The sequence below is a fragment of the Peromyscus leucopus genome, chromosome 5, assembly GCF_004664715.2.
Source record: "Peromyscus leucopus breed LL Stock chromosome 5, UCI_PerLeu_2.1, whole genome shotgun sequence".
In the NCBI taxonomy this organism is placed as follows: Eukaryota; Metazoa; Chordata; class Mammalia; order Rodentia; family Cricetidae; genus Peromyscus; species Peromyscus leucopus.
The window spans coordinates 112,596,915-112,621,008 of NC_051067.1; the positions used below are offsets into that span (position 1 = coordinate 112,596,915).

The following is a 24,094-nucleotide window of genomic DNA, read 5'->3' on the forward strand; positions in this document are numbered from 1 at the left end:
TAGACAGCTCATGTGCTACTGAAATGAGTGTGCCTGTCCTGTTCTTAGGTGAGTGACCCCTGCAAGGTACCCTGTTTCTTAAGAGACCACATGGAATAGTGGTTCAGAGCTCTAAAGTCTGGTAACTGGGCTTCAGACTCCTGTTCACTAGTTAGGTGAGCCTGAGCAACCTAATTAACCTCAATGTCCTCATCTGCAAACTAATAATAGTATTCATTGGAGCATTTGATTACTGGAGCTAATGTTGTAAAAGTGGTTAATGCAGTACTGGACACATTGCAACTGTTACATAATGTACAAACAGCTGTTACATAATTATTTTACATATTTATAATTGTTTTATATCAGTACTGCTCTTGCCACTTTTTGGTTGTCAGAATAATGGTCTCCAGAAGATAACTTAATCCCTGGAACCTGTGAATATGTGATTTAAGATAGCAGGTATGAGCCTGAGGAGATGGCTCAGTGGGAACATTAGTTCTTTTTCTGTTGCTGCAGTAAAACACCATGAGCCAAAGTCAACTTGTGGAAGAAAGGGTTTGTTTTGGTTTATGGTTTCAGAGGGGAAGTCCATAACGGCCGGGGTTGCATGGCAGCCCACAGCTGGAACAGGAAGCTGAGAAATCACATCCCCATCCACTCTCATAAAGCAAAAAGAGCAAACTGCAAGTGGGATGAGGCTGTAAACTGCCGGAGCCTACCTCCAGTGACATACTTCCAGCAAGGCTCCACCTCCTAAAGGTTCCGTAACTTCCCCCAGACAGTGCCACTACTGGCCAGATATGCAAACCTATGGGGGATGTTTCTCATTCAAATACCACAGTGGGAAAAGTCCTTGCTTTGCCAGCATGAGAACCTGATTTGGCTCCCCAACACTTACGTAAAACCTGGGGTTGGCAGCATGCACCTAGAACCCCAGGTTTGCTCAGTCTGTCTAGGTGAAACAGTGAGCTCCAGGTTCAGTGAGAGACCCAGTGTCAAAACTAAAGTTCTACTTATCTTTCCTGTGATGGAGACAACTACCCAAAGTTGGCTTCTCGTCTCCTCACGCACACGTACATGCAAGTGTAACTGGACATGCCTCTGTTATACATCACAGAGCCAAAGGATGGGGAGAGGGAATAGCAGATACAATCAAGGCTGCTGATCGGGTGACTTTAAAATGGGAAGAGTAGCCTAGATTACTCTGGTGGACCCACTGTAACCACAAGCATCCTTTAGTGAGAAAGAGGTAACCAAGAGGAGTATTAGAGACTCCAGCAGCCATCACTGGCTTTGAAGTTCTAAGGGGAAGCTAGTCAGAGTGTGGGCATCATCTAGAAGGTGGTCAGAAGGCGGATTTTCCTGTAGAGCAGTGGCTCTCAACCTTCCTAATGCAGTGACCCTTTAATACAGTTCTCATGTTATGGTGACCTCCAGCCATACAATTATTTCATTGCTATTTCATAGCTATAATTTTATTATTATGAATCACAGTATAAATATCTGATATGCAGGATATCTGATATGTGACCCCCAAGGGCTTTCGACCCACAGGTTGAGAACTGCTTCTGTAGAACCTCCAAAATATAAAGCAACTTGCCCATACCTTGATTAGCTCAGTAAGATCCATAAGTTGTGTCTTAAGCCTCTAAGTTTGTGGTAATTTATACCAGTAGCCAGTAGGAAACTGGTACAACTCTGGGAGGTACTGGTGATAAAGCTCAGTGAGCAATAAAGTGTTTGTCTAGAAACTCTAGACCTGCACATCTGCCCCCTCTGAGGCCTTGAGCTCATGGAAGGAGGAATCCACCTTCACATCATGCCATCTCTCAGGAAGAGACCAAAGGCCTGTGTGCGCATTAGGTTTGCCCTTACCTTCCCTAGACTGAGCAGGAAGCCCACACAACCTCATGGACAGCTGAGCCCAGTAGTCAGAGTGAGATATGATTAGGACTCTTTAAAGTACAGCTCTAGAGAATAGGATTCAAATCTCAAAGGCAGAATAGGAAACTGCTTTGTGGTTTTCAAGGAGGCAGGAGTCTCAGGCTTCCTTAGTTGCACTAGCTGAAATTGCCCATTGGGTGAAGTGGAAGGTGAGGGAAAGTAATGTAAACTGAGAGGTGTTGAGTATATTTTTGAGCTTTTCTCAAAAATCCCTAAGTGCACTGATCGGGTTAGAATAGTCTACCCCTGCTGCTATAACAAAATACCACAGCTGGTGGCTTCAGTAATAGCCATTCACTTCTCACGGTTCTAGGGACTGGGCCTTTTCTCCACATCCAGGCACTTTGGGGTTAGCACCTCAGCTTGTGAAGTTGGAGTATAAAAGGCACTTGGTCACTCTGATCATCAGTGAGTACAGTGAAACCTAAGGCCACACGTGTGCAAAGTTCCATCTGCCCCACCACGGGGGTAGAAGTGGGATACAGAGAGATGTGGAAAAGCATCCCTGTGTTTAGCCATCGTCCACCCTCCCTCCTCTCACTGCCCTGTGAACCAGATGGTGCTAATCCATTTCACAGATGAGAAAGTGGAGATTTCTTATTATATCATCTTTCCAGGTTTACAGCCAGAACCTGGATGTACAACCCAGGTTTATCTGTCCCAAAAGGTATCCCCACAAGCTGGGTGTATAAACTCTACCTCCAAGCAAGAAATCCCAATTATGTTAGTGGGTTCCCCCACTCAAATGGTGATGTGTGGACAATGAATTTCATCCTTGGACATCTCTGCAGTGGCTTTAGCTACTGCGTTCAGTTCTCCAGAGCCCATCTGCTCAGATGACAGCCAGTACTGCATTTGGTGTTCCTGTGGGAAGTAAGATTTTTTATAGTTATTGCAGGTCCTCAGACACTAAATCTGCAAGCAAAGGTATGCTTGGTTCCACTGTGCTAGCATGTTGTGACCAGTGTCTAATTGCACCTACTGTGAGCCTGCTGGGCACAGGCCCTGAAGCGCTTCCCTCCCACTGCCTCAGTCTGCATGCTGCCACAACAGCAGAAAGATGAAGGCACTCAGGGTTTTAGAATGGCAGCTCTGGGTTGTTGTGTTTGTTTTGAGGAGGGTTTTTTTGAGAAAGGTTTTCATGTAGCCCAGGCTGGCCTCAAACTCCTTGTGTAGCCAAAGATGACCTTGAACTTCTATCTCCGCCCTCCTAAGTATTGAGATTGTAAGTATGTGTCACCATGTCTGATTTGTGTAGTGCTGGGCATAGAACTCGGGGCTTCGTGCATGCTAGGCAAGCATTCTACCAACTAAGGTACCTCCCCACCCCTGTTTATTTTTTTTTGAGACAGGGTCTCATGTATCCCACGCTGACCTCAAATTCCCTGTATAACAGAGGATGACCTTGAAGTAGAGATCCTCCTGCCTCCATCTTTTGAGTACGGGGACCACAGGCTTGCACCACCACCGCACCTGGTTTTAGTCAATGTTGGAGATAGAAATCAGAGTCTCATCCATGCTAGGCAAGCACTCTACCAACTGCACTACATCCCAGTCCCCACTTTGGGTTTTGTGGCCTTTCAACTTCAAGGGACACAGTGATTGATCAGTATTAATGAAAAGATTGGTAAGATGCTGGTCTATTCCCTCCTGGAGAGGTAAATATAGGAGAGAGGTACAGAGGGCACTGTGGTTATTAGAGCAGGTCGTGAAGGCTCTGTAGAGAGGAGGCTTGCTCTGTCCTGCTGCTGGCCATGGGAAGGGCACGTTTTTCATAATGGCTTCTCTAGTGTTCCTGGGCTTAGCTTTCACCACCAGCCGTACAACTCTAGCAAGTGCAATCTTACCTGCACTTCAGATTCCAAAAGCCTATTGATGTGGTGTGCTTTGAGAGCCCAGGCACAGTCAGGGACCAGAGCTCCAAAGGATACTTGCATACTTCCTGGTTGTGTCCTAGAGTGGTTTGAGGCAATTTGTGAAGTTTGGAGCTTAGGCTTAGCCCTGCTGTTTATCAGCAGCAGGACCTACAGCAGATTGCTTAGTCCTGGGGTCAGAGGCTGGCAATGGCCTGTGTTCTGCCTACAGGACTGTTTGCTTTGGCCTGAATCTCAGCGCATTTGAAACTGAGAAAGTTCACAATGAAAGTTGGGTTTTCTCGCTGGGTGGTGGTAGCATGAAACTTTGATCCCAGCACTCGGGAGGGGAGACAGACAGATCTCTGTGACTTTGAGGCCAGCCTGGTCTACAGAGAGACTTCCCAGACGCCAAGGTGGTTACACAGTAAAAATGCTGTCTCAATAAAAAGAAGGAAAGAAAGAAATAGGGGTTTCTGTGGAGCTAAGGCTGGGGGTGCCTCATTCCTGTTCAGTAAGAGCCAACTCCTCACCCATCTGCTGGCATGCTGCTCACCAAGGCTTGTCACACCAGGACCTCCATTGGCTTTGTTTGATTCCCCTGCCTAACCCCTGTGAAGATTGCTTGTTTGTTTGTTTGTTTGTTTTGAGACAGGGTCTCTCTGTGTAGCCCTGGCTGTCCTGGATCCCACTCTGGAGACCAGGCTGGCCTCAAACTCAGAGATCCACCTGCCTCTGCCTCCTAAGTGGTGGGATTAAAGGTGTGCGCCACCACTGCCTGGATAAGCTTGCATTTGTGACTTCTGGTTGAATGTCTCTGTGCCTTTTTTTTTTTTTAATGTGCCTTGAAAGCATGCTGGGTGAAGCCAGCCAGTTACAGAAGATCAGAAGCACCGTAGATTGTGGTTGCCAGAATTGAGAGGGAAAAGCTAGAGAAAGGGGAGTGACAGCCAAGGGGCACTTTAGATTTTTAGATTTTTCTTTAGAGCTTGTGGAAATGCCTTCAAGTTATTGTTGTACTCACTGTACAACTCAGAATGTGCTAACAGCCACTGCGCTGTGTGCTTGCAAGTAGTTCACCGATGGCTTGTAGATTATATCTTGTCTCTGAAGTGAGAAGACAGTTGTTATAGCGTTACAGTGTGAGGGGAGCACTTACCCAATGGTCACAATTGTTGTCACCTAAAGTCAAAATCCTCCTTTCTAGCGGCCATATCCAGTGGAGGCTCGGTATGATTTTGGTTGAGGAATTGGGTCAGACTTTTTGTTTGTATTATGTATATGAATGTTTTCCCTGCATGTGTGCTTACGCCTATGGAAGCCAGCCAGAAGAGGGCATCAGATTCCCTGGAACTAGAGTTACAGGCATTTGGGTGCTGCCATTTGAGTGCTGGGAATTGAACTCATGTCCTCTGGAAGAGCCTCAAATGGCTTAACTGCTGAGCTGCCTCTCCAGCCCTTAGGTATTTTTTTAACAATATGTTTATCCCTTGATAATTTCATGCATTCATATCATATTTTTTATTATTTTCACTCCCAGCTTGTTCCCTAACTCAGTATGTGTTTTGTGAGTTAAGTCTTAGGCCTTGTCAGAAGATACTTGGCCTGTCCTCAGAGGCACATGTTCATTCCCATTCAGTTTTCTGGTGATGTGTGAGCAAATGGAAAACAACTTACTCCAGTACTCGATGGAGCAGATGGAGATAGACTTACCCAGATTCTCTTTGGGAAATCACTGCCTGGATGTGCCTTCTGAATACATATGTCATATGGAGAACTGAGACAGAATTGGATTTGCAGGGGGGTAAAAATTTAAAAAGGCAGTCCCACGTCTAGGCTGCAAGTTTCCTAACAAAGGAATGAATGTCCACTCTGGGCTTACCTTTATATCCTCCTTAGAGCCAGAATGAGACAGGCTACTTGGTCAGCATCTGTTGAATGGGCGTTGCTTGGGTGGTGTGTGTGTAGAACACATTTTCTCCTGGTTCTCACTTTGCTGTGGTGCGGGTGCTTAAGCACATGCAGTGCAGAATATGTGATACACATTGTCTGGTATTCTTTTTTAAAGTGAAATTCTTATGATTAATTCACAAAGCTGCGTGGCCTTGTGTTGCTTAGTTTCCTCGGCTGTAAACTGGATTGAAGAGTAAGTACCAGACTGGGTGGCAGGTTTTAGGTTTAAATTTGATCACCAGTTGTCTTAGTTAAGGTTATCATTGCTGTGGTGAAACACCATGACCAAAAGCAATTGGAGGACGGTGTTTATTTGGCTTAGTTTTTACATCACTGTTCAGCATCAGAGGAAGTCAGGACAGGAGTTCAAACAGGGAACAACCTGAAGCTGATTCACAGACCATGGAGGAGTGCTGCTTACAGGCTTGCTCCTTATGGCTACTTCAGCCTGCTTTGTTATAGAGCCCAGGACCACAAGCCCAGGAGTGTCCCCACCTGCAATGAGTTGGTCCCTTCCCCATCAGTCACTAGTTAAGGAAATGTCCTGCAGTTTCTTTGCTTACAGCTTGATCATCTGGGGCATTTTCTAAATTGATGTTCCCTCCTCTCAGATGACTGTAGCTTGTGTCAAGTTGACATAAAACTAGCCAGCACACGTGTGTAAATACACTGCCTGGCAGACAGTAAGTGCTCAGGCAGTGTTTATTTGTTTCTTATCTTCACAATAGAATATCTTGAGGATGTGCCTTGTCTACACTCCTTGTGTATATGGAGGAGACTTCAGGGATGTCTGAACACTGAGCAGTGGGGAGTGATGTACAGACATGCTTCATGTCACCCGAGGGCTTGAGTCTGCACAAGAGAATCGTCACTGAATGTGTTCACTTTCCAGCTCCAGTGGCCTCGAGAGGAGGAAGAAACTGTGATACAGTTGAAAGGATATATTTTGTTGATATCAAGGGTTCAAACCTTCTGTGATCTCGAGAATGGACTTAATTTCCCTAGGGTCGTTCAGATCTAGAGTTGAGCGTGACAGTAGCTACTGTCATGATAATGGCTGACCGCTAAGGTCTACAGCATAGCGTGAGTGCTCGCTGACTCACCAGTCCTTGTGTGGCCGGTGACTGTCACCACACCCTCTTTCAGAGGCCAGGGCTATCCATGCAGGCTGTAGCTGGGTAGCACAGTGTATGGCCCCAGGTTTTCTCTTGGCTGATAACAATCCCAAAGTATTGTACCATATGTAGCTCCCTCTGCCAAAGGAATAGTCAGTGTAGCAGTCTCTTTGATATCGTGGAGTTGTTAAACCTGGTGTTGGCCGACATTGAGCTCCTGTCTTGGGTGTCTGTCTCTGCCAGCCTCTAATACCTCCAGCCTGTTGCAAGCAGAGGCTCTGAGAAACCACTAGAGGACACAGTGCCACTGGGGGACTGTCTTGTTGAACTGTTTTCAACACTTTGTGGGGAAACCAGGCGGTAGCAGCCAGAATATAGAACAGTAAATTCTGAGGCCTTTGTGTCATTGAAGGACCCCAGGGATTCGGGATCGGGAGAGTTTCTGGGCCAGATACTAACTTCAAAAACGAGTTCAGCCAAAGACCCCCCACCTCTGTCTCCCACGCTGCAGTTGAAAGCTGATGCAGCCTACAGTCTTTGAAGAAGACTCGGCCTGGAGCTGGGGTGCCTGCTGTTGAACTTCACTTACTCTGCTTCCCTTTTTCTCTGCACTCTCCCTGTGAAGTCACGAGACCAAGGCACTGTCTGGCTGAGGGCACAGTTTTAGAGTGCAGCTGCCCCTCAGCAGGATCGCTTCAGGTCACATCCGTGTGTGTGTGTGTGTGTGTGTGTGTGTGTGTGTGTGTGTGTGTGTGTGTGTGTGTGTGTTTCTCCAGGTACCAGCCATGGCTGTAGTGAGCTGGCTCTTCTCGTGTGTGTTTAGAGACCACAGGAACAATGTCCTTTGCTCATGCTAACTTGTGATAAGATTAGAAGGGCTCAGCACCATTGGATGCTGTATCAATTAACCCCACAGGTCAGGTTTGCCCATGCTAGCAACATGGCAGCACACGGCTTTGCCTATGTTTGCCCTACAGCTTGTGCCCCCATCAGCTCTGCCAGCCTTCACAGGCTGACTCCACTGGCAGCTGTTTACGGATTGGCCAGCTGCTGCTACATAACACTGATCTGGAGACAGCTGACCCTGGAGTTGCAGAGAAGAATGAGACATTCTGGAGGTAGAAGGTGACATCGATCAGTACACTTTAGACACCAAATGCTTCCGGGTGCAGAGGAGGAACGGGGCCGCTGGGACTAGTACCTTAGCTGGTGGTTGTAGACCATGAGAGGGAAGGAAGCCAAAGAGGGGTCCCAGAGGCAGGGTGAATGAGGAGGAGGGCGCACCTGACTGACAGAGGAGCAGGCACCCTAGGAAGCTGGGACTGGTGGAAGTGGAAGGTGATACTAGGGAGTGGACAGACTAGAGAGGTCACGTGGCCTGTTTTGATTGCTAAGAATGGGCTTGATTGGTGGAACAAGACTGTCCCCAGGATTAGCCCCTGTGCTGTCTGAACTAGTAATATTGATGAGAAGGTGCTAGAAAAGTTTCCTCTCCAGAGGGCACAATTGCTTGTGGACACTCGTTTGCCTGGAGAAAATTGCACTTAATGTAGTGAGCCCTGTGCACATGGGACCTTAATGCTCTTTGTAGTGGCCTGGGGTGACCAAATTGAGCCCTGGTAAGTCTCCCAACTGGTGTCCAACAAAGGAGGAAGGTGTCACTGAGCTCATGCATCTTCTCCTTTAAAACCCCTGTTGTTATTGAAAGCTGTGACTCTGGCGCCAAGGCTGTGTTCCGTCACCCCCTCCCTGCCCCCCTTTTACCAGGAGGACTGTCTGGGAGCCTGTGCTGTCTTCAGAGCTTCCTTACTGCCTTTCAGATTCCTAGCTTACAGGTAGACCATCTAGCTTAACCATCCATCTCAGTTTACAGCTTAGACCATCCCATCCATCCCCTGCTGGCCAAGTTCCATGGCTCCTTGTGGCCACCAGAGGGAGCTGCAGTGGACTGCTGACTAAGAGCCACCTTTCTAAACCTTGGCCTTGCTTCTGCCAAGCCAAATGCTTGCCCATCATACCTCTCAGCCAGAATCAACACCTACTCATGTTTCAGAACTCTCTCCCATGCCTGCCCACATAAGACCACAACACGTTTCTCCTGTCAGACGACAGCTTTCCTCACCTCACTGTTCACTCTTCTTGATGGGTTTGTGCTGTCATCCTGGAGGGCTCTGGTGTTTTCTCTACCCACCCCAGCATAGCATCCTTCACAGCCGGGACTAATGTATCTGTGCAGGAATAATGTCATCCAGGAGGAGTACTCCCCAGCTGCTACATGAATGAATGTCCAGGAATCTGCAAGGGGGGGAAGAGGAGCTAGTCTCAGGATGGCTGTGGTAGAGACTGTCTCTCCTCTTGGAGCCTGCGGGCCCCTGGCTTGAACCTGGAGGATTCATGTCCTCGCTGTGTCCTCACATTCCAGAGCTGCTGTGGCTTATGCCAGGCAAAAGCAGAAGCTGGGTTCTGGGCAGAGTGGGAGGCAGTTACTCATAGTGGCTGTGGTGTAACCCCATGTGTGGTTCAGGACCTCTGTGGAATTTAGGAGATGGTTTTCCATCAAGAACATTTTTAAAAAATCAAGTCATTTGCAATTTTATGACTATGCTTTTAACTTAAGCAGTATGAAGTATTCACTTTCATCTCTTAGAATTAAAAGGATTGCTACTGCATTGGCCGGGAATCGAACCCGGGCCTCCCGCGTGGCAGGCGAGAATTCTACCACTGAACCACCAATGCTCCAGCTGTCAGCAGCTGTGTGGCACCTCCCTTTAACCCCATTCCCGGGCCTCCTTGTGTCTGTTGAGTCACAGACTGAGCCCAGTTGCTGATACTGCCACATCAGCACAGCTGCAAGAAGAGCGGCTAGCTCCAGGGCGGGAGGGAGCACAGGACGGGTATGGGTTTGTGTGCAGTAGATTGGCCTTGGGGCCTTGGGACCGGAAAGACAGCTCCACTCCCTCCTCCTCAGTATGTGGCAGAACCCATGGAGCCTGGGCGAGCCTCCCCTCTGCTGCGGGGTCCTGTTGAACTGTTGTGCCTCTCAGCTTTCACACTGCCTCTTCCTGGCGGCTGGCCCAGGTGGAGGCGAGGAAGTCAGACTCCTACAGCCAACTCCTACTTTTTGAAGAGCCCAGCAGCTCTCCGTGGACTCCGGGCAGAAATCTGTAGTCCCAGTCACAGGCACTTGGCTGCTTCAGGCCTTCTGTGACTGAGGAGCCTGGCTCCTTTGGCAGAATCTGTGTGAGGAAGCTGACAAGAAAGGGACTGCTCCAACCCCCCCCACCCCCAGGAAAAAAAAAAAATGCTAGCTCTGCATTGGCCGGGAATCGAACCCGGGCCTCCCGCGTGGCAGGCGAGAATTCTACCACTGAACCACCAATGCTCCAGCTGTTTTGTGTGTTGTCTGTAGAGCTCTTCTCAGGACTGTTTCCAAAACTCAGGTCCACTGATGAAACACCAGGCTTCACCTGGCTGGTTTGTCCTGTTTGGGAGACCGCACGGGTTTAGTGCATGTGTTCTTTCCCAACCTTCTTATAAGCTGCTGCTTCTGGAGTCAGGGCCTGTGATCTGACAACTCCCACCTTTAGGCTTTTAAGCCCTTGAGCCATCCTACCCTCAGCCCCCATAATGACATGCTTTCCTTCCATACATGAGCCTTCCTTTACCATGAGCATGCACATTGCCCATGAATCTCCTAACCTATGAGTTAAATAAACCTCTTTTCTTTATAAGTATTCTGGCTCTGGCATTTCATTATAATAGGCAATGGACTAGTACACCTGGCTTTCTTTACTTAAATAATGTCTCAAATGGGACCATTCTGTCAGCCTCCTGGACATAGGCAGTATGTTTTGCATCTGTGGTAGCACTACATTTTACTACAATTTTCTGTTTGTGTTTGGATTTTGCCACTGGGTTGGAACCAGATGAAGCTGTGTGTCCCCAGCACAGATCAGAGGACTCCTTGGATGCATGAGTGCAAAACTGAGCAAGGGTTTGATAAAGATAGGTTATAGCTTTTTTTTTAAAAGCATTACATTTTTGATTCTTGGTAAGACATTAATTTACATTCTCTCAGATTCCTAGAAGTAAGCTGGCCCCACTATTCCTCACTGCAAAAGGGAAACTAAAACCCTGGGTAGGGCAACAGTTATGACCCAGGTAGCAGCAGAGCTGAGAGGACCTGCCCACAGAGGAGGACCCCAGTCTTCTTTTGTAAAGGTCATCTCTGTAGAGCCCAGGCCGCAAGGACAGCCTGGTTTCACCTGTCCCATAGCCCCTCTCTCCTTCCTCTCCAGGCTGGTGCGGGACTTCGTGGCCCAGAACAACACCATGCAAATCAAACATGTGATCCAGACCCTGTCTCAGGAGTTTGCCCTGTCCCAGCACCCCCACAGCCGGAAAGGGGGCCTCATCGGCCTGGCAGCCTGCTCTATCGCCCTGGGCAAGGTATGTTTTCTCCTGAGGAACAAATACACCAGGAATGGACTTCATTCTGACTGAGGTGCCCAGATACCTTCCAACCCAAGCTCCAACAGGGCCACTGCAGACTTGTATTTTATCAAGACTATTCCACATATAAGACTACCAGCAAACATGGCCTTGTGGCCTTGTAGCCATGTCCCCATAGTGTGGTCCCACTTCTGGGAGGCTGGCTTGGCATGGCCTGAGCATCTCCGAGGCACCAGGCCATCAGCTCCACCAGCTGGCACTGCCGGCTGCAAAGCCAGGGCCTAGCCCTTTTGACTGCTCTCCTTGTGCTCATCGCAGGACTCGGGGCTCTACCTGAAGGAGCTGATTGAACCAGTGCTGACCTGCTTTAATGATGCAGACAGTAGGCTGCGCTACTATGCTTGTGAGGCCCTCTACAACATCGTCAAGGTGGCCCGCGGTGCAGTGCTGCCACACTTCAACGTCCTGTTTGACGGGCTGAGTAAGGTAACTTCTGATGAGGCTACGAACAGCCCACCCAGTTAACCTGACCTTCTGGGACTCTGAGAGCGTGGGACACTGCCCAGATGCAAGTGGAGCAAATAATAAGCATGTTGCTACAAGGGACACATACTGTCTGAATCTAATTTTTCATAAACTTTTATCTGTATAGTCTTGATGTCCCTGTCCGTCTTCACTGCACTGTGTGAAAAGTGTCAGCCTGCCTTACACATTAACAGAAAAGCTGGAGTTTGAGAAGCAGTACCTCCCAGACAAAGGCAATAATGGTGACTCCACAGTACAGGCCGTCCCCTGTAAGGACAGTGATTACAATCTCCCTGGCGTGCTAAAGAATAATCCCTTATAGAGCTTTAGGGTCCCTATTGCTCTCCTTCGTGGCTCTCAGCCTGGTGGGGTTGCCTCCCCTCACATTGTTAGAGTTGCCCTCCCTTTACCCCAGTGGGGTTGCCTTCCCTCAGCCTGGCGAGGTGCCCTCCCCAGCCATGCATAGTGGCCCAGAAAATCTGTAACTCCTGCAGAATGAACAACATGGACATTTCTAAATGCCACCCTCACTGATGTCTCAATACTGTGTGAGAGAGCCAAGCCTTTTAAGATGGGAATGCCCTGGGAGCAGCCAATGGAAACCCAGTGTCTGATCTAGTTACCACATGGCCTGAGAACCCCAGCAGAGCTTGCAGGCGGGGAAGGGGGGTTGTCCCTGAGAAATGGGAATTCCACTGTAACTGACTGACTGACTCCCTCCCCTACCTTTCTCAGAGGCAGGTTCTGGGGAGGACGCCACTTGGTGTTCTAATCTGCACTATGGCCTCAGCTCTTGCTTAGCTTTAGTGCCTCGGCTTCCATGTCAATGACTGAACGCTGCCTCTGTTTCTCTATTTTGGTACCTCATAGTTGGCTGCTGACCCAGACCCCAATGTGAAAAGTGGATCTGAACTCCTAGACCGACTTTTAAAGGTATTTCTACTTTGCCCCTTCTTTTATTCTTAGAATTTATTCCTCTGTCTGTGTAGAGTAGAAATTCTGGCATCGAAGATATTTTTCCTCATTTAAATTTTTGTTATATATAGTACATACATATGTCTGAAAGCTCACTGCCTGGTGTGCAGTTTCCATGACAAGTATATAGAGCTGTGTCACTACCACAGTCAAAATACAGAATTGTGCCATCCCCGAAATGAAAACCTCCTGTTTGGGGGATGAATCTATCTTACCATTTTATGTGTCTAGGTGCTTCGCCTGCGTGTATGTCTATGCACCACCTGTGTGCCTGATCACAGCAGAGGTAATAAGAGGGAGTCATATTCCCTGGAACTAGAGTTACAGCTGGATGTGAACTGCCATATAGGTGCTGAGAATTCAACCTGGGTCCTCAAGTATAGCAGCCAGTGCTCTTAACTGCTGAGCCATCTCTCCAGCCCAGAATCATGTGTTTTAATGCCTCACCCAGAGCAATGAAGTTGAACTTCCACCCCAGTCTCCCATGACAGGATGCTGGGCTTTGCCCCAGACTTCAGAGTAGGGTTTTGTCATTCATTTAGGTCTCTTGACTTTTCTCTGTTCACCATCCATCATCTTGTTTGGCTTTGATCCTGTGGCAGTACCAATTCTCCAGGACCTCTTCTACCTGACTCTGGATCTGCCCTTTCACTCCATGGTTCCCTGACCCTCAAGTCAGTCCAGGGCCTGCAGCACAGCAAGCCAAGCTCTGTCTCTTCATAGCCCTTACTCCTTTGATCCACAGGACATTGTGACAGAAAGCAACAAGTTTGACCTGGTGGGCTTCATCCCCCTTTTGCGGGAGAGGATTTACTCCAACAACCAATACGCCCGGCAGTTCATCATCTCCTGGGTAAGGTCCAGTCCTTGGTAGATTCTTCTAGCCACCAGAAGTTGAGTCCCATGAGCTCTGACACACACAGTGTTTCCCTGGGCTAAGAGATATCACCTTCTATATCCCTAATAACTCAGACACCTCATCACCAAAAACACTGTGGGCTGGACATGGTGACACATCCTTTAATACCAGCACTTAAGAGGCAGAAACAGGCAGATCTCTGTGAGTTCAAGGCCAACCTGGTCTACAGAACAAGTTCCCGGCCAGTTAGGACGTCACAGTGAGACCCTGTCTCAAAAAACAAAGCAGCAAAAGCACTTTGTCCGGTGTCGTCTTCACTGCCTGTCCTATTTGCTCCTGAAGGCATGAGAGTCTTTTCTTGTCCTAGGAAATGCTCAGGATCTCAGAAGCCCTTAGAGCTGCATCCAGCAGCTCCACCTTTGCGAGCCTCCTGGCTTCATCCAGCCTTCCCTATCAACCCCCCTCTCCTCCAGCATCCAAATCGTCTTGAAGTCAAACTCCCAGTTCCTTGCACATTGAGCAGAAAAATGATGGCTGCCAGCACCATCCACCATAGAGACGTGCAGTGCCATGACACAGGCCTCTAGTCCTTTTCACTGCTGGTCCCAGGGGAAGAGAGTAGGAGACAAGGCTCTGTACCTGAGCCAGGTCTCCCAGCTCTCCCTCTCACTGCCCTCCTCCTTCAGATCCTGGTTCTGGTGTCAGTGCCGGACATTAACCTGCTGGATTACCTGCCGGAGATCCTGGATGGGCTTTTCCAGATCCTGGGTGACAATGGCAAAGAGATTCGGAAAATGTGAGTGGGTGGGGGGAAGGATCAAGCAGCTGCCACTCACTAGACTCCCTTTGGGTGCCCATGATCACATACAGCTCCATATCCTGGTGACTAGGACACACACCCTTTACTTCTTCCCATATCCTTCCCCATGGAGGAGTGGAGAGCTCATCTTCCCTTCTCTGCTCAGTGTCCTGACAAGTGTAGGGATGTGACCCAGAGCAGAAATGGGCTGACAGGCTAGCTCATTCCTCCTTTTCTCACTGGTAGGTGTGAGGTGGTTCTTGGAGAATTCTTGAAAGAAATTAAGAAGAACCCCTCCAGTGTAAAGTTTGCTGAGATGGCCAACATCCTGGTGATCCACTGCCAGACCACAGGTGAGTGTTTGGAGGGCCGGTAGTCACTACTGCCTCCTCAGAAGCCCCGTCTCTGATACGCAAGTTTCAGTATGTGGCAAAAGGGAGTCTAGGTGGGAGAGGCACTGTCTGTGACTCTGGACCTGGAAGCAGTGGTGATAGGTGTGGGTAAGGAAGAGATCTGGCTTCTCTTTTAACAGATACCCTTTACCTGCTTTGAAGATCTTGTAGACGTGCTTTGCCTTAGGTAAAGGTAGGATGCTTAGAGGTCAGAATCGCCTTTCCCTCAGCATCTGTTGGTTATCAAACCGCAGTGAAGCAGTCACAGCAACAGCTGCTTGTTACTGGCCATGAACCTACAGGTCAGCGGGTGGTTTTGCTCCCAAGGCCAGGCTGGACCTAATCATGCCCCTGAAGCCAGTTGTGGGATCTGTTGGAGCTGGTCTGGGAAGGTCTCACGCACATCTGGCTCTTCACTGGCATGGGGGATGGGGCTAGCAGTCTCAGCATTCAGTAGGCTAGATGGCATCAGCAAGGTTCCCAGAGAGATAGGAACCAGAGACACCATCACCACAACTACATGCTGTTGGCCAAAGAAGCCAGTTTTCTGGATCTAAGGATAGGAAAATGAATTCCACTTAGAAATGAAACACCAGTCATATTGCAATGGGGCATGGATTCAGGGAGGGTAGGGTGTGATGACTGTTTTCAAAGTCCAGCACAAGATTATTGCTCTCTCTTAACATATCTTGACTAACCTTTAGGAGGCAGAGAGCCCAGGAAGTATTGTATTCACATAGCTAGAAGCAATCAAGCCCCTGATTCATCAACCTCCAGGCCTAGCCTTTGTGCATGTTAGATGAGAGGGAACTCTCCAATGCATGTGCCAGCCCCTCTAGAAGCCACCAATTCTCCTTCCAGATGACCTGATTCAGCTTACAGCCATGTGCTGGATGCGGGAGTTCATCCAGCTGGCGGGCCGGGTAATGCTGCCCTACTCCTCTGGGATCCTGACTGCTGTCCTGCCCTGCTTGGCCTATGATGACCGCAAGAAAAGTATCCTTCACTCTGGAGAAGAGACTGTGAAGGGGAGGGATCCTAAGTGGGGAAGGGGGTCCCTTAGGCTCCTTCATTCCTCCAAATGGTCTAGCATCTAGGAAACAGGAGATGGAGCTGACTGTAGATTAGGAAAGCAAGGGACACAGGACTAATGCTGGCTGTCCCCAGTCCTCACCTGCTTACTTCCAGATATGAAACAGCAACCTCATGTACCAAGGTTCCACCCCTCTGAGCTCATCCTGCTGTACCTTGGGTGGGAAAGATCCCAGTGGAGGAGGGATCACCTGTGAGAAGAAGAGTATCTCACAAGGGTGCATGTGGCAAGAACAGGACTCAGGGAGGACGGAGCCCATGACCAGGAAGACTCGTGGCCTCGGGCTTCAGGAGGTGTTTGCATAGGGGAGCTCCTTACATCAGTAGACAGGCATCAAGGAGGTGGCCAATGTGTGTAACCAGAGCCTGATGAAGCTGGTCACTCCTGAGGATGACGAACCAGACGAGCCAAAGCCAGTAACACAGAGGCAGACAGAACCCAACCCTGAGGACTCCCTACCAAAGCAGGAGGGGACAGCTAGTGGTGAGTGCCCTGACGTCGGAGTCCTCACTTCTGCTGCTGGGGAAACAGGTCCTGGGACTAAACTTGTAGTGTCGTTACAGATGGTACCTGCCCAGTGCAGCAGGTACTTTGTTAGCCCCGTCCTGCAGGCTCTGACAGCTGTCCCCAGAGCCCATGCTCGTCACCATTACACATTGCCCTTGATCTCCTCCTGGGTTCAGCCTCCATCGAGTCATTGTTGGGAACATGACCAGAGCACCAAGCTGTGCAGTTCATTTGAGTCTCAGCATCTGGCCCTCCCTGTCCTAGCCATTCTCAGGGAGGAGGGGTCGGGACAATGCTAGTTGATTAAGTGCTGGACGTTTATTTCTACTGCACAAGTCAGTGCCTTGAAACAGTCCTTTCAAAGGCTTTCTTTACATTGTCGTCTCCTTGTTCATTTGTAAAATGAAACCACTTTTTGTGCTGATTGGAGATGGAGCTTACCCTCCTGCTCTTACCTCCTAGATCTTTGTCCTCAGTGTCTCCGACCATCTTTGGAGGGATGTCCTCCTGTCCAGTGAGTCAGAGTAAAGGAGTGCTTGCTCCCTCTTTGCAGGAACAGCAGACAGCCTTACTCTGGGTCACAGGACCTCCTTCTGTGGGGTTGGCTGGTGGAGTACCCTCGTTGGGTGTCAGGTTTCAGCTGTCTGTCACCAGAGCAGTAAAACACCTGGAGGCAGAACAGCCCACACCTGAAGCCTTGGTGGTTCGCTGGTAGAATTCCCACCTGCCATGAGGGAGACTGGGGTTTGATTGTGGCCACTGCAGCAGCTTGAGCACTTTTTGACAGCTCCTGGAAAGAGAAAATTAAGGTAAGCTAGTGAAGATCTTGCCCAGGAAAAGCTCTCTTTCTAGAGAAGTCTCAGTAGTAGTTTGTGAACTTGTGCTGGTGTGTGAGCGTTTGGTTTTGCTTCTCTTGTTTCGTGGTTCTCATTTTAGAACATTTGCACAGTAGGGGAGGTGAGCGTGCAGCAGGATTGCCTGCCCCGAAGATGAGCAATGTCAAATCCGGGGCATATCTTTCACATTTTTAATGTACACACAATTAAAGTGATGTGTCAATCCCATGACTTGCTTTTTTGTGTTGGGTAGCTTTCTCTTCCTTGTTTTTGTTTGGCTTCAGCTTGACATGAAAGTTAGTGTCTCAGAATCCCAGTCAGCAAGTAGAATAATGGTTGCTTGGACTGAGGGGGAAGAGGTCCTGAGACTGCCTGGGACAGATCCTGGTTTCTCTGGGAAATGGTGGAAATATTCTAGAATTGAATAAGCCAAGGGTTGTACACCTTTGTGATTGTATTTAGAACCAGCCAATTATATACTTTAAAATGGCAAAGTTGTGTTAAGCAAAATTTTGTGGTGTGAATTGTATTTCAGTTACTATGTATGAGTTGGTAGCTTGTGCCCCTTTCTGTTTGCTTCTGTGGCAGTAGTGAGCTCCCCAGAGAGGAACTGATCCATTCTGTGGGTCATGGCAGCAGCTAAAAAGCTCTCTGTGAGCTATAGTATTGGTGGTTCAGTGGTAGAATTCTCTCCTGCCATGTGGGAGGCCTGGGTTTGATTCCCAGCCAATGCAGAATCTTTATCCTTTTAACTAGCTCTTCAAAGCCTTCTTCAAGTTACTGTCTGCTCAGGAGAACATTACCCTAAACCAGGGTACATCAGCAGCTTGGCCTGGATTTTATTACCTTATAAACAGCATTGTGAGAGATGAACAGTACACTTTATAGTGGTTTCTAGAAAAGGGAATGTCTCACTTGACAGCTGTACATTTATTCTCAGCCTTGCTCAGCTTGTAACTAATCACAGGCATTTTTCAGGATGCCCAAGACAGAGTCCTAGCAAGCCACTAGACAGGCAGTGGGCAAGCCTGTCCCATCCTTTCTCATTCATGATCTGGTCCTACTATTCTGGCCAGGACCACATGGCTGCCCCAGGCACCTCCTGCCTGGTCTTCCTCTTTTAGTCTCTTCCATGCTCAGCTTGTGATGCAGCATGCTCCACATATGCATCACATAGCATCCTCCTCGTGGCATACCTTCAGGCCATTTGTATGTGTGCATGTACTAAACAGGCATGCACAGACCCAACCCTCCAGAGTTGATTCTTCCCCCCAAACCACCAAGCTCCCAGTCAGGCCAACCCCTCCTCTGTACCCTCTGCCCCAAGTCCTGTGCACCCTGTCGACCCTGCCATTTATGAGATATTCAGTGCAAAGTCCTTTCCCCGACTGAGTCCTGCAGCACTCAATGTGCCTGGCCTGACCCCCCACCCCTCCCCCAAAAAGATCCCCTAGTGGTCTTGGGTGTCACAGCACTGATTCTGGCATTTAAACAACCTGGCTCAGCCCTCCTCATATCTTTTGCCCTTACACAGCCGCTCAGCCTTTCCTCGGTCTCAGCCTCCCTAGCTTCCACACTTGGCCTTGCTGCCTAGCCTTTCCAATCCCTGATTTCCTTACTTGTTGAGTGGGGTAACCTTTGTCACCTAACTTTAGGGTGGCTGTGAGTTTCAAAATAGATTTTTGCTTGTGTGACAATCGCTCTTCACAACAGCTGCTGTAGTATTGTTTTAACGTAGGCGCCCCTTGACTTAAATGAGGTTGCAGCCCACAAACCCAATGGCTGAAAGTATTGTGAGTCAAAAATGCATTGGAACACATTTAGAACACTTACATCAGCCTACAGTTGGCCAAAGCCATTTATCACAAAGCCTGTTGGGAGTGTTCCATGTAGTTTTGTAAACTCTGTACTGTAAACACACATGAATACCACCTGTACAACATGAAGAAATTAAGTCATAAGTCCCCCAGAACCATTGTAAGTCAAAGCATGGTTATTTGTTCCCATAGCAAGACCCTCAGCTGGGGCTTCTGCTGTCTTATTTCTCCTCATTGGGTTCTAAATGAGGAAGTGGCAAGTGGGAAGGGACACTGCACAGAAGATCTCCCGGTAGAGAGCTTGTGGCTACCCCAGTCTGCGTGTAGTAAAATCCACCTGTTTGCAGAGCTGACTCTGGCAGGGTCTGTCAGCACCATCTATGGGCTCTGAAAGTACAGGCAGATCAGACACAGATCTGCCTGTACGGACAGCCGTAGAGCGGGGATTACAGCGACACACCAGGGTAGAGTTGCAAGGGACTATACCCAGGCCCAGGGGAGGAGCACAGGCAACAGACAGGCACAGCTTCCCAGAGGTCTTGAAAGAGCACTTTGTTTCTAAGCCTCTGATTATAAAGGAAATACATCCCTGAAGAGATGGTAGAGGACAGCGCTTATTGTAGGTAGCACCATCCAGGAGTCACCACTACCAACAAGTTGGGTTGGTTTTGGTGGTTTGTTTTTGTTTTTTTAATGTATGTATATAACACTGTGTATTTTTTTATTTTGTTTTCACATACACCCCAAAAAAATGGAATCATGAGAAATAGAGTGATTTATAGCTTGAATATTTTTCTCACCAGTAATACATATTTATCCAAGTTAGTCAGCACTAATCTGCATTATTTTTTTGACATTATTTTTTAATTTATTTATTTATATTTTATGTGTGTTGGTGTTTTGCCTGAATGTATGTCTGTGTGAGAGTGTGAGATCCCCTGAAACAGTTAGACAGTTGTGAGCTGCCATGTGGGTGCTAGGAATTGAACCTGGGTCCTCTGGAAGAACAGTCGATGCTCTTAACTGCTGAGCCATCTCTCCAGCCCCTTGACATTATTTTAAAGAGTACAACTTAGTCAATTTAGTATCTTCACAAAGTAGTACAACATTAATGCTATCCATTAATACTATCCAATTCCAAAACATTTCCACTATCCACCAGTGAGAAACTTGCCCCCCCACAACCCTGCACTGCCCCCAGCCATGCGAGCTCACCTGTTGTGAGCATTCCTGTAACAGAAATCATGTAGTATGTACCCAGTTAGATCTGGCTTCTTTCACTTTGCGTAATATTTTCAAGGTTCCTCATGTTAGCATATATTAGTACTAAACTTATTTTTATGGATGAACAGTATTCTATAGTATGAGTAGATATTAGGGCTGTTTCTGCTACAATTTTTTAAAATCACAACATATATTGACTTTCCCTTTTAGCCAGTATTGTATAATTAGCTATATTACTACAATTAGTCTCTGGACAGGGGATTCAAATATGTCTTTTGTCTTTGGGAGTGCAGTTTATAATCTCCTTATTTGTTAAGCTTTCCTTCCCTATTAATGTACTGACCTTGTATCATTACATCAGATAAATAATGCTCTAATCTATTTAACCAATCTATCATAAATCACTTAGCTGCTTCTAATTCCATCTTAATCCTATAATCCTTGCTAAAAAGAACTTTCGTGCACAAAAGTCTTACAAACATCTGCAGTTATTTCCTGAGGATAAATTCATAAACTTCTAAGGCTTTTGATACCAAATTTGCTGCTGAATGCCAATTTCTAATTCTACCAACATGAAAAAGGCCTCTGAGGATAATTAGGGCTTTTCCTATAGGAAAAACCAGGAGGAGCAACTTGTATCCTGGAACCTGGCATCACATGGGAAGCCTTGAGGCCGAGGATGAGAACAGGGCTAGCACCAGACACCCTGCCTTCTTGAAGTCTAACAAGGAAGAGGTTAAATAGCCTAGTAGGTATTTGACAGCATATATCATGAACCTTAGATGTTTAGTAATTTAGCCGTAGGAATTAATGAACAGATGTGTACTAAGGTTTATTTGTAGGAATGTTCTTTTTAGCTGATAAATGCTATAGAAAACTTCACAGAAAGAGAAAGCTCTGGAGTCTAGGAGGAGGTGTGATTTTTGGACAGGGTCTTCTAAAAGGCCTCAGTGACAATGTGACATCTGAATAAATACCACATGAGGGAGGAGATATGTTTCTGGTGGAGAGGGGATGCCAGAGCATGACCCCAGAAGAGCACTGTCTTCTGCACAGCAGGGTGGGGGCACATGTGAGGGACCAAGAGAACTCCGGTGTTTCCTCTGGACACCCGAGGGATCACTGCAGGTTTGAGCAGAGGGACCCGTGGCAGAACTACAGCCACACTGTGAAAAACCTTCAACCGGAAGTATAGGCACCACAGCTCAGTGACACAAGCTAGGCATGATAGTCCCTTTGGAGGGAGTGGCCATCACAGCAAAGAGGTCCTTTGCTGATGGGGTCAACATGCAGAATCGGGAAAGGAATCCGGTGACTGGAAGCATGGAGTCACTGTCCACTGAGTAGGAGCGACAGTGAGGGGATGTAGACTATACTGGATTGCTCTGCCTCTTAAGACAGAAACATGACCTTACCTAGGTGATCTGCACTCCCCTAGAGGTCAGATGGGGACCACTGCTATATAACTGTCTGGAGCTATGAGGCTAGGTGTTCCACACCTTGAACCTAGAATGCCTCCCACAGCATGATGTTTCGAATGCTTGGTTCCCAGCTGGTGGTACTATTCAGGCAGGTTATAGAACCTTTAGAAGGTGGGGTCTGGCAGGTGGAGGTGAGTCATTGGGGGGTGGACCGATGAAAGTTAAGGCCTAGCTACACTTAGGGTCTCTTCCTGGTTGACCACCACAGTGACCAGCCACTTCACAATTCATGTGCAGACAGACTGAGGCAGTCTGGCCTCCATGCCTTCTCTACAGCTGAAATCCCCAGAAACTAACCTAGTTCCACCCTCTCTTAGGTTGCCTCTGCCAAGTACTTTGTAACTTGCATATTTGTATAACCTTGGCAAGCAACACAACTAATACACTGAGGGGAATGCCCAGGGCCTGGTGTGAGAGAGGGAAGGGACTCAGTGGCTGAGCACACCATCATGTAGGAGGGGACAAGGGAGGAGCCAGCCGAGGAGGTGGGGAGGAGGAGAGCAAGTGAAGACCACAGGGTAGGACCTGTGGAGAGCTGTGTGAGCTGAAAGACCAGGGTGCTGGGCGTCGCAGTGTGGCAGCATCAGCATTGGAGGACAAGGCTGGTGAGAGCAGGCTCTGAGACGGAAGGGGAAGGAGGTGCCATGGGGATTCAAATCCTTTTGATGATTTTTCTGAAAATGGAGGGCAGAGAAATGTGACAAGAGCTGACTGGAGGTGAGAGCAAGGATTTGACTTCCTTTGTTTTCTTGGTTTTGCTGTTGTTAGTTGGATTATATGGGGGTTGAATTTTTGATTTTGAGATAGGTTCTTGCTGCACCATACAGTCTGGCCTGAAACAGCGGGGCTGCTAGGGTTCTCCTGCCTCGACCTCTTTAAGCAAGGGACTGTGTGGCGCTGCACCCAGTCCTTTACTTCAGGGGGCGAAAATAGAGCGTGTCTGTCTCCACCACAAGTGCAGGAGGCCATCAGTCTAGTACAGGCGAGAGGGCTATGTCCCTTCTGGATCCTCTCAGAAAGGATCCATTTTCCTGCCTTCTCCTGTCTCTAAAAGCCACTGGCATTCCTGGCATATGGACCCATCTGCCTTTGTCATCAAATCCCAAAGGGAGAGGCCGACTCAAGTGGTTTGAGTGTAGGATCTGGGGATCTACTCCCAATGCTGACCTCTGACCTATTGTGACTTAGGACAATTACTTAACTTCTCTGTGCCTCAGTGACACCGTTTGTCAAACAGTGATAGTAAAACCTGACACAGAGGTGATGAGGCGAATCAAAGAAATTTGTAAAGACCTAGGGGATGACTGAGCAGTGAGAGAAAAGAGTGGGGTAGCAGAAGGCATCCCGTTCACCTTGAACACTTACCTCTGGCCGAACTCGCAGCTCCATTCTCCCCATCCACTCCCCCTCTGGATGAGTTTGAGGCGTATCTCACACCATCCCATTTCATCTGGAGATGCGCGCTTCTTAAAGATAAAAGCTCCTTTTATACAAAAGTTGTCACCATCTGGTCATTATACCTCAGCAAACCTCAGCAAAGAAAAACGTCCCTAATGTGATCCATTATCCAGTTAGGGCTCATATTTCCCCATGGATTTGCAATATTTTTGTTGTTGGTTTTGGTTTGGTTTTGTTTTCCACTTTAAGTCAAGAGCAGACTACCAACAGTTCCCTTGCCTGAATGTCCATTACATTACCGTCTCTCTTCTCTCCTTGAAGTGCATGTTTTCAGAACCTAGTCAGAGCTGGGAAGATGACTCACTCTGTAAAGCATGAGGTCTAGAGGTGCATCCCCAGGACTTAGGGAAAAGCCAGGGGGACTTGGTAGCACACCTCAGCTCTAGGGAGTTAAAACAGGATCCCCAGAGCAACTGGCTAGCTAGACTTGTTTAATCAGCGAGCTGCAGCTTGCTGGAGACCAGGAGAAGGCCTGCCTAGCTACAGAAGATGAAAAAAAAGACACCTGACGTCAGCCTCTGGCCTCACGTGTGTACACACAAGGTTGTCCACACAAGTAATCTCATATGCAGTCACACACATGCATACACACCACACATACATACATATACAAAAAAAATATATTGGGGAAGATACTGGAGATTAGATAAATGTCCTGTTTTCCCCACAAACCGCCTCCCCAGTAAGTGACTGGCCATAGCATCTGCTGATGAGCTGCCCTGTAACAGACATTCCTGTAGAGTTTGCCTCCTGGTGAGTTCCTATTTGTATCTGTCTTTCTACCCTTGTGTTTGTCTTCTTGAGACAGAGCCTTGCTGTGTCTCCCAAG

The 24,094-nt window shown here is 48.0% G+C and overlaps 1 protein-coding gene and 3 non-coding genes across 4 annotated transcripts in view; 2 read left to right on the plus strand and 2 right to left on the minus strand.

Moving 5' to 3' along the window:
- Vac14 (VAC14 component of PIKFYVE complex) overlaps nucleotides 1–24,094 on the plus strand; it is a 115,182-nt gene that overhangs the window by 2,980 nt on the left and 88,108 nt on the right. The window contains exons 2-9 of the mRNA XM_028891078.2: nucleotides 11,146–11,296; nucleotides 11,618–11,785; nucleotides 12,695–12,757; nucleotides 13,545–13,652; nucleotides 14,345–14,454; nucleotides 14,704–14,810; nucleotides 15,711–15,845; nucleotides 16,273–16,425. Of these exons, the coding sequence (XP_028746911.1) occupies nucleotides 11,146–11,296; nucleotides 11,618–11,785; nucleotides 12,695–12,757; nucleotides 13,545–13,652; nucleotides 14,345–14,454; nucleotides 14,704–14,810; nucleotides 15,711–15,845; nucleotides 16,273–16,425 (995 nt within the window). The remainder of the gene's footprint in view (nucleotides 1–11,145; nucleotides 11,297–11,617; nucleotides 11,786–12,694; nucleotides 12,758–13,544; nucleotides 13,653–14,344; nucleotides 14,455–14,703; nucleotides 14,811–15,710; nucleotides 15,846–16,272; nucleotides 16,426–24,094) is intronic.
- On the minus strand, nucleotides 9,513–9,583 carry Trnag-gcc. Its single transcript has one exon. It is a non-coding gene; the product is annotated as a tRNA-Gly (tRNA).
- Trnag-gcc lies at nucleotides 10,159–10,229 on the minus strand. Its single transcript has one exon. It is a non-coding gene; the product is annotated as a tRNA-Gly (tRNA).
- Nucleotides 17,949–18,019, plus strand: Trnag-gcc. Its single transcript has one exon. It is a non-coding gene; the product is annotated as a tRNA-Gly (tRNA).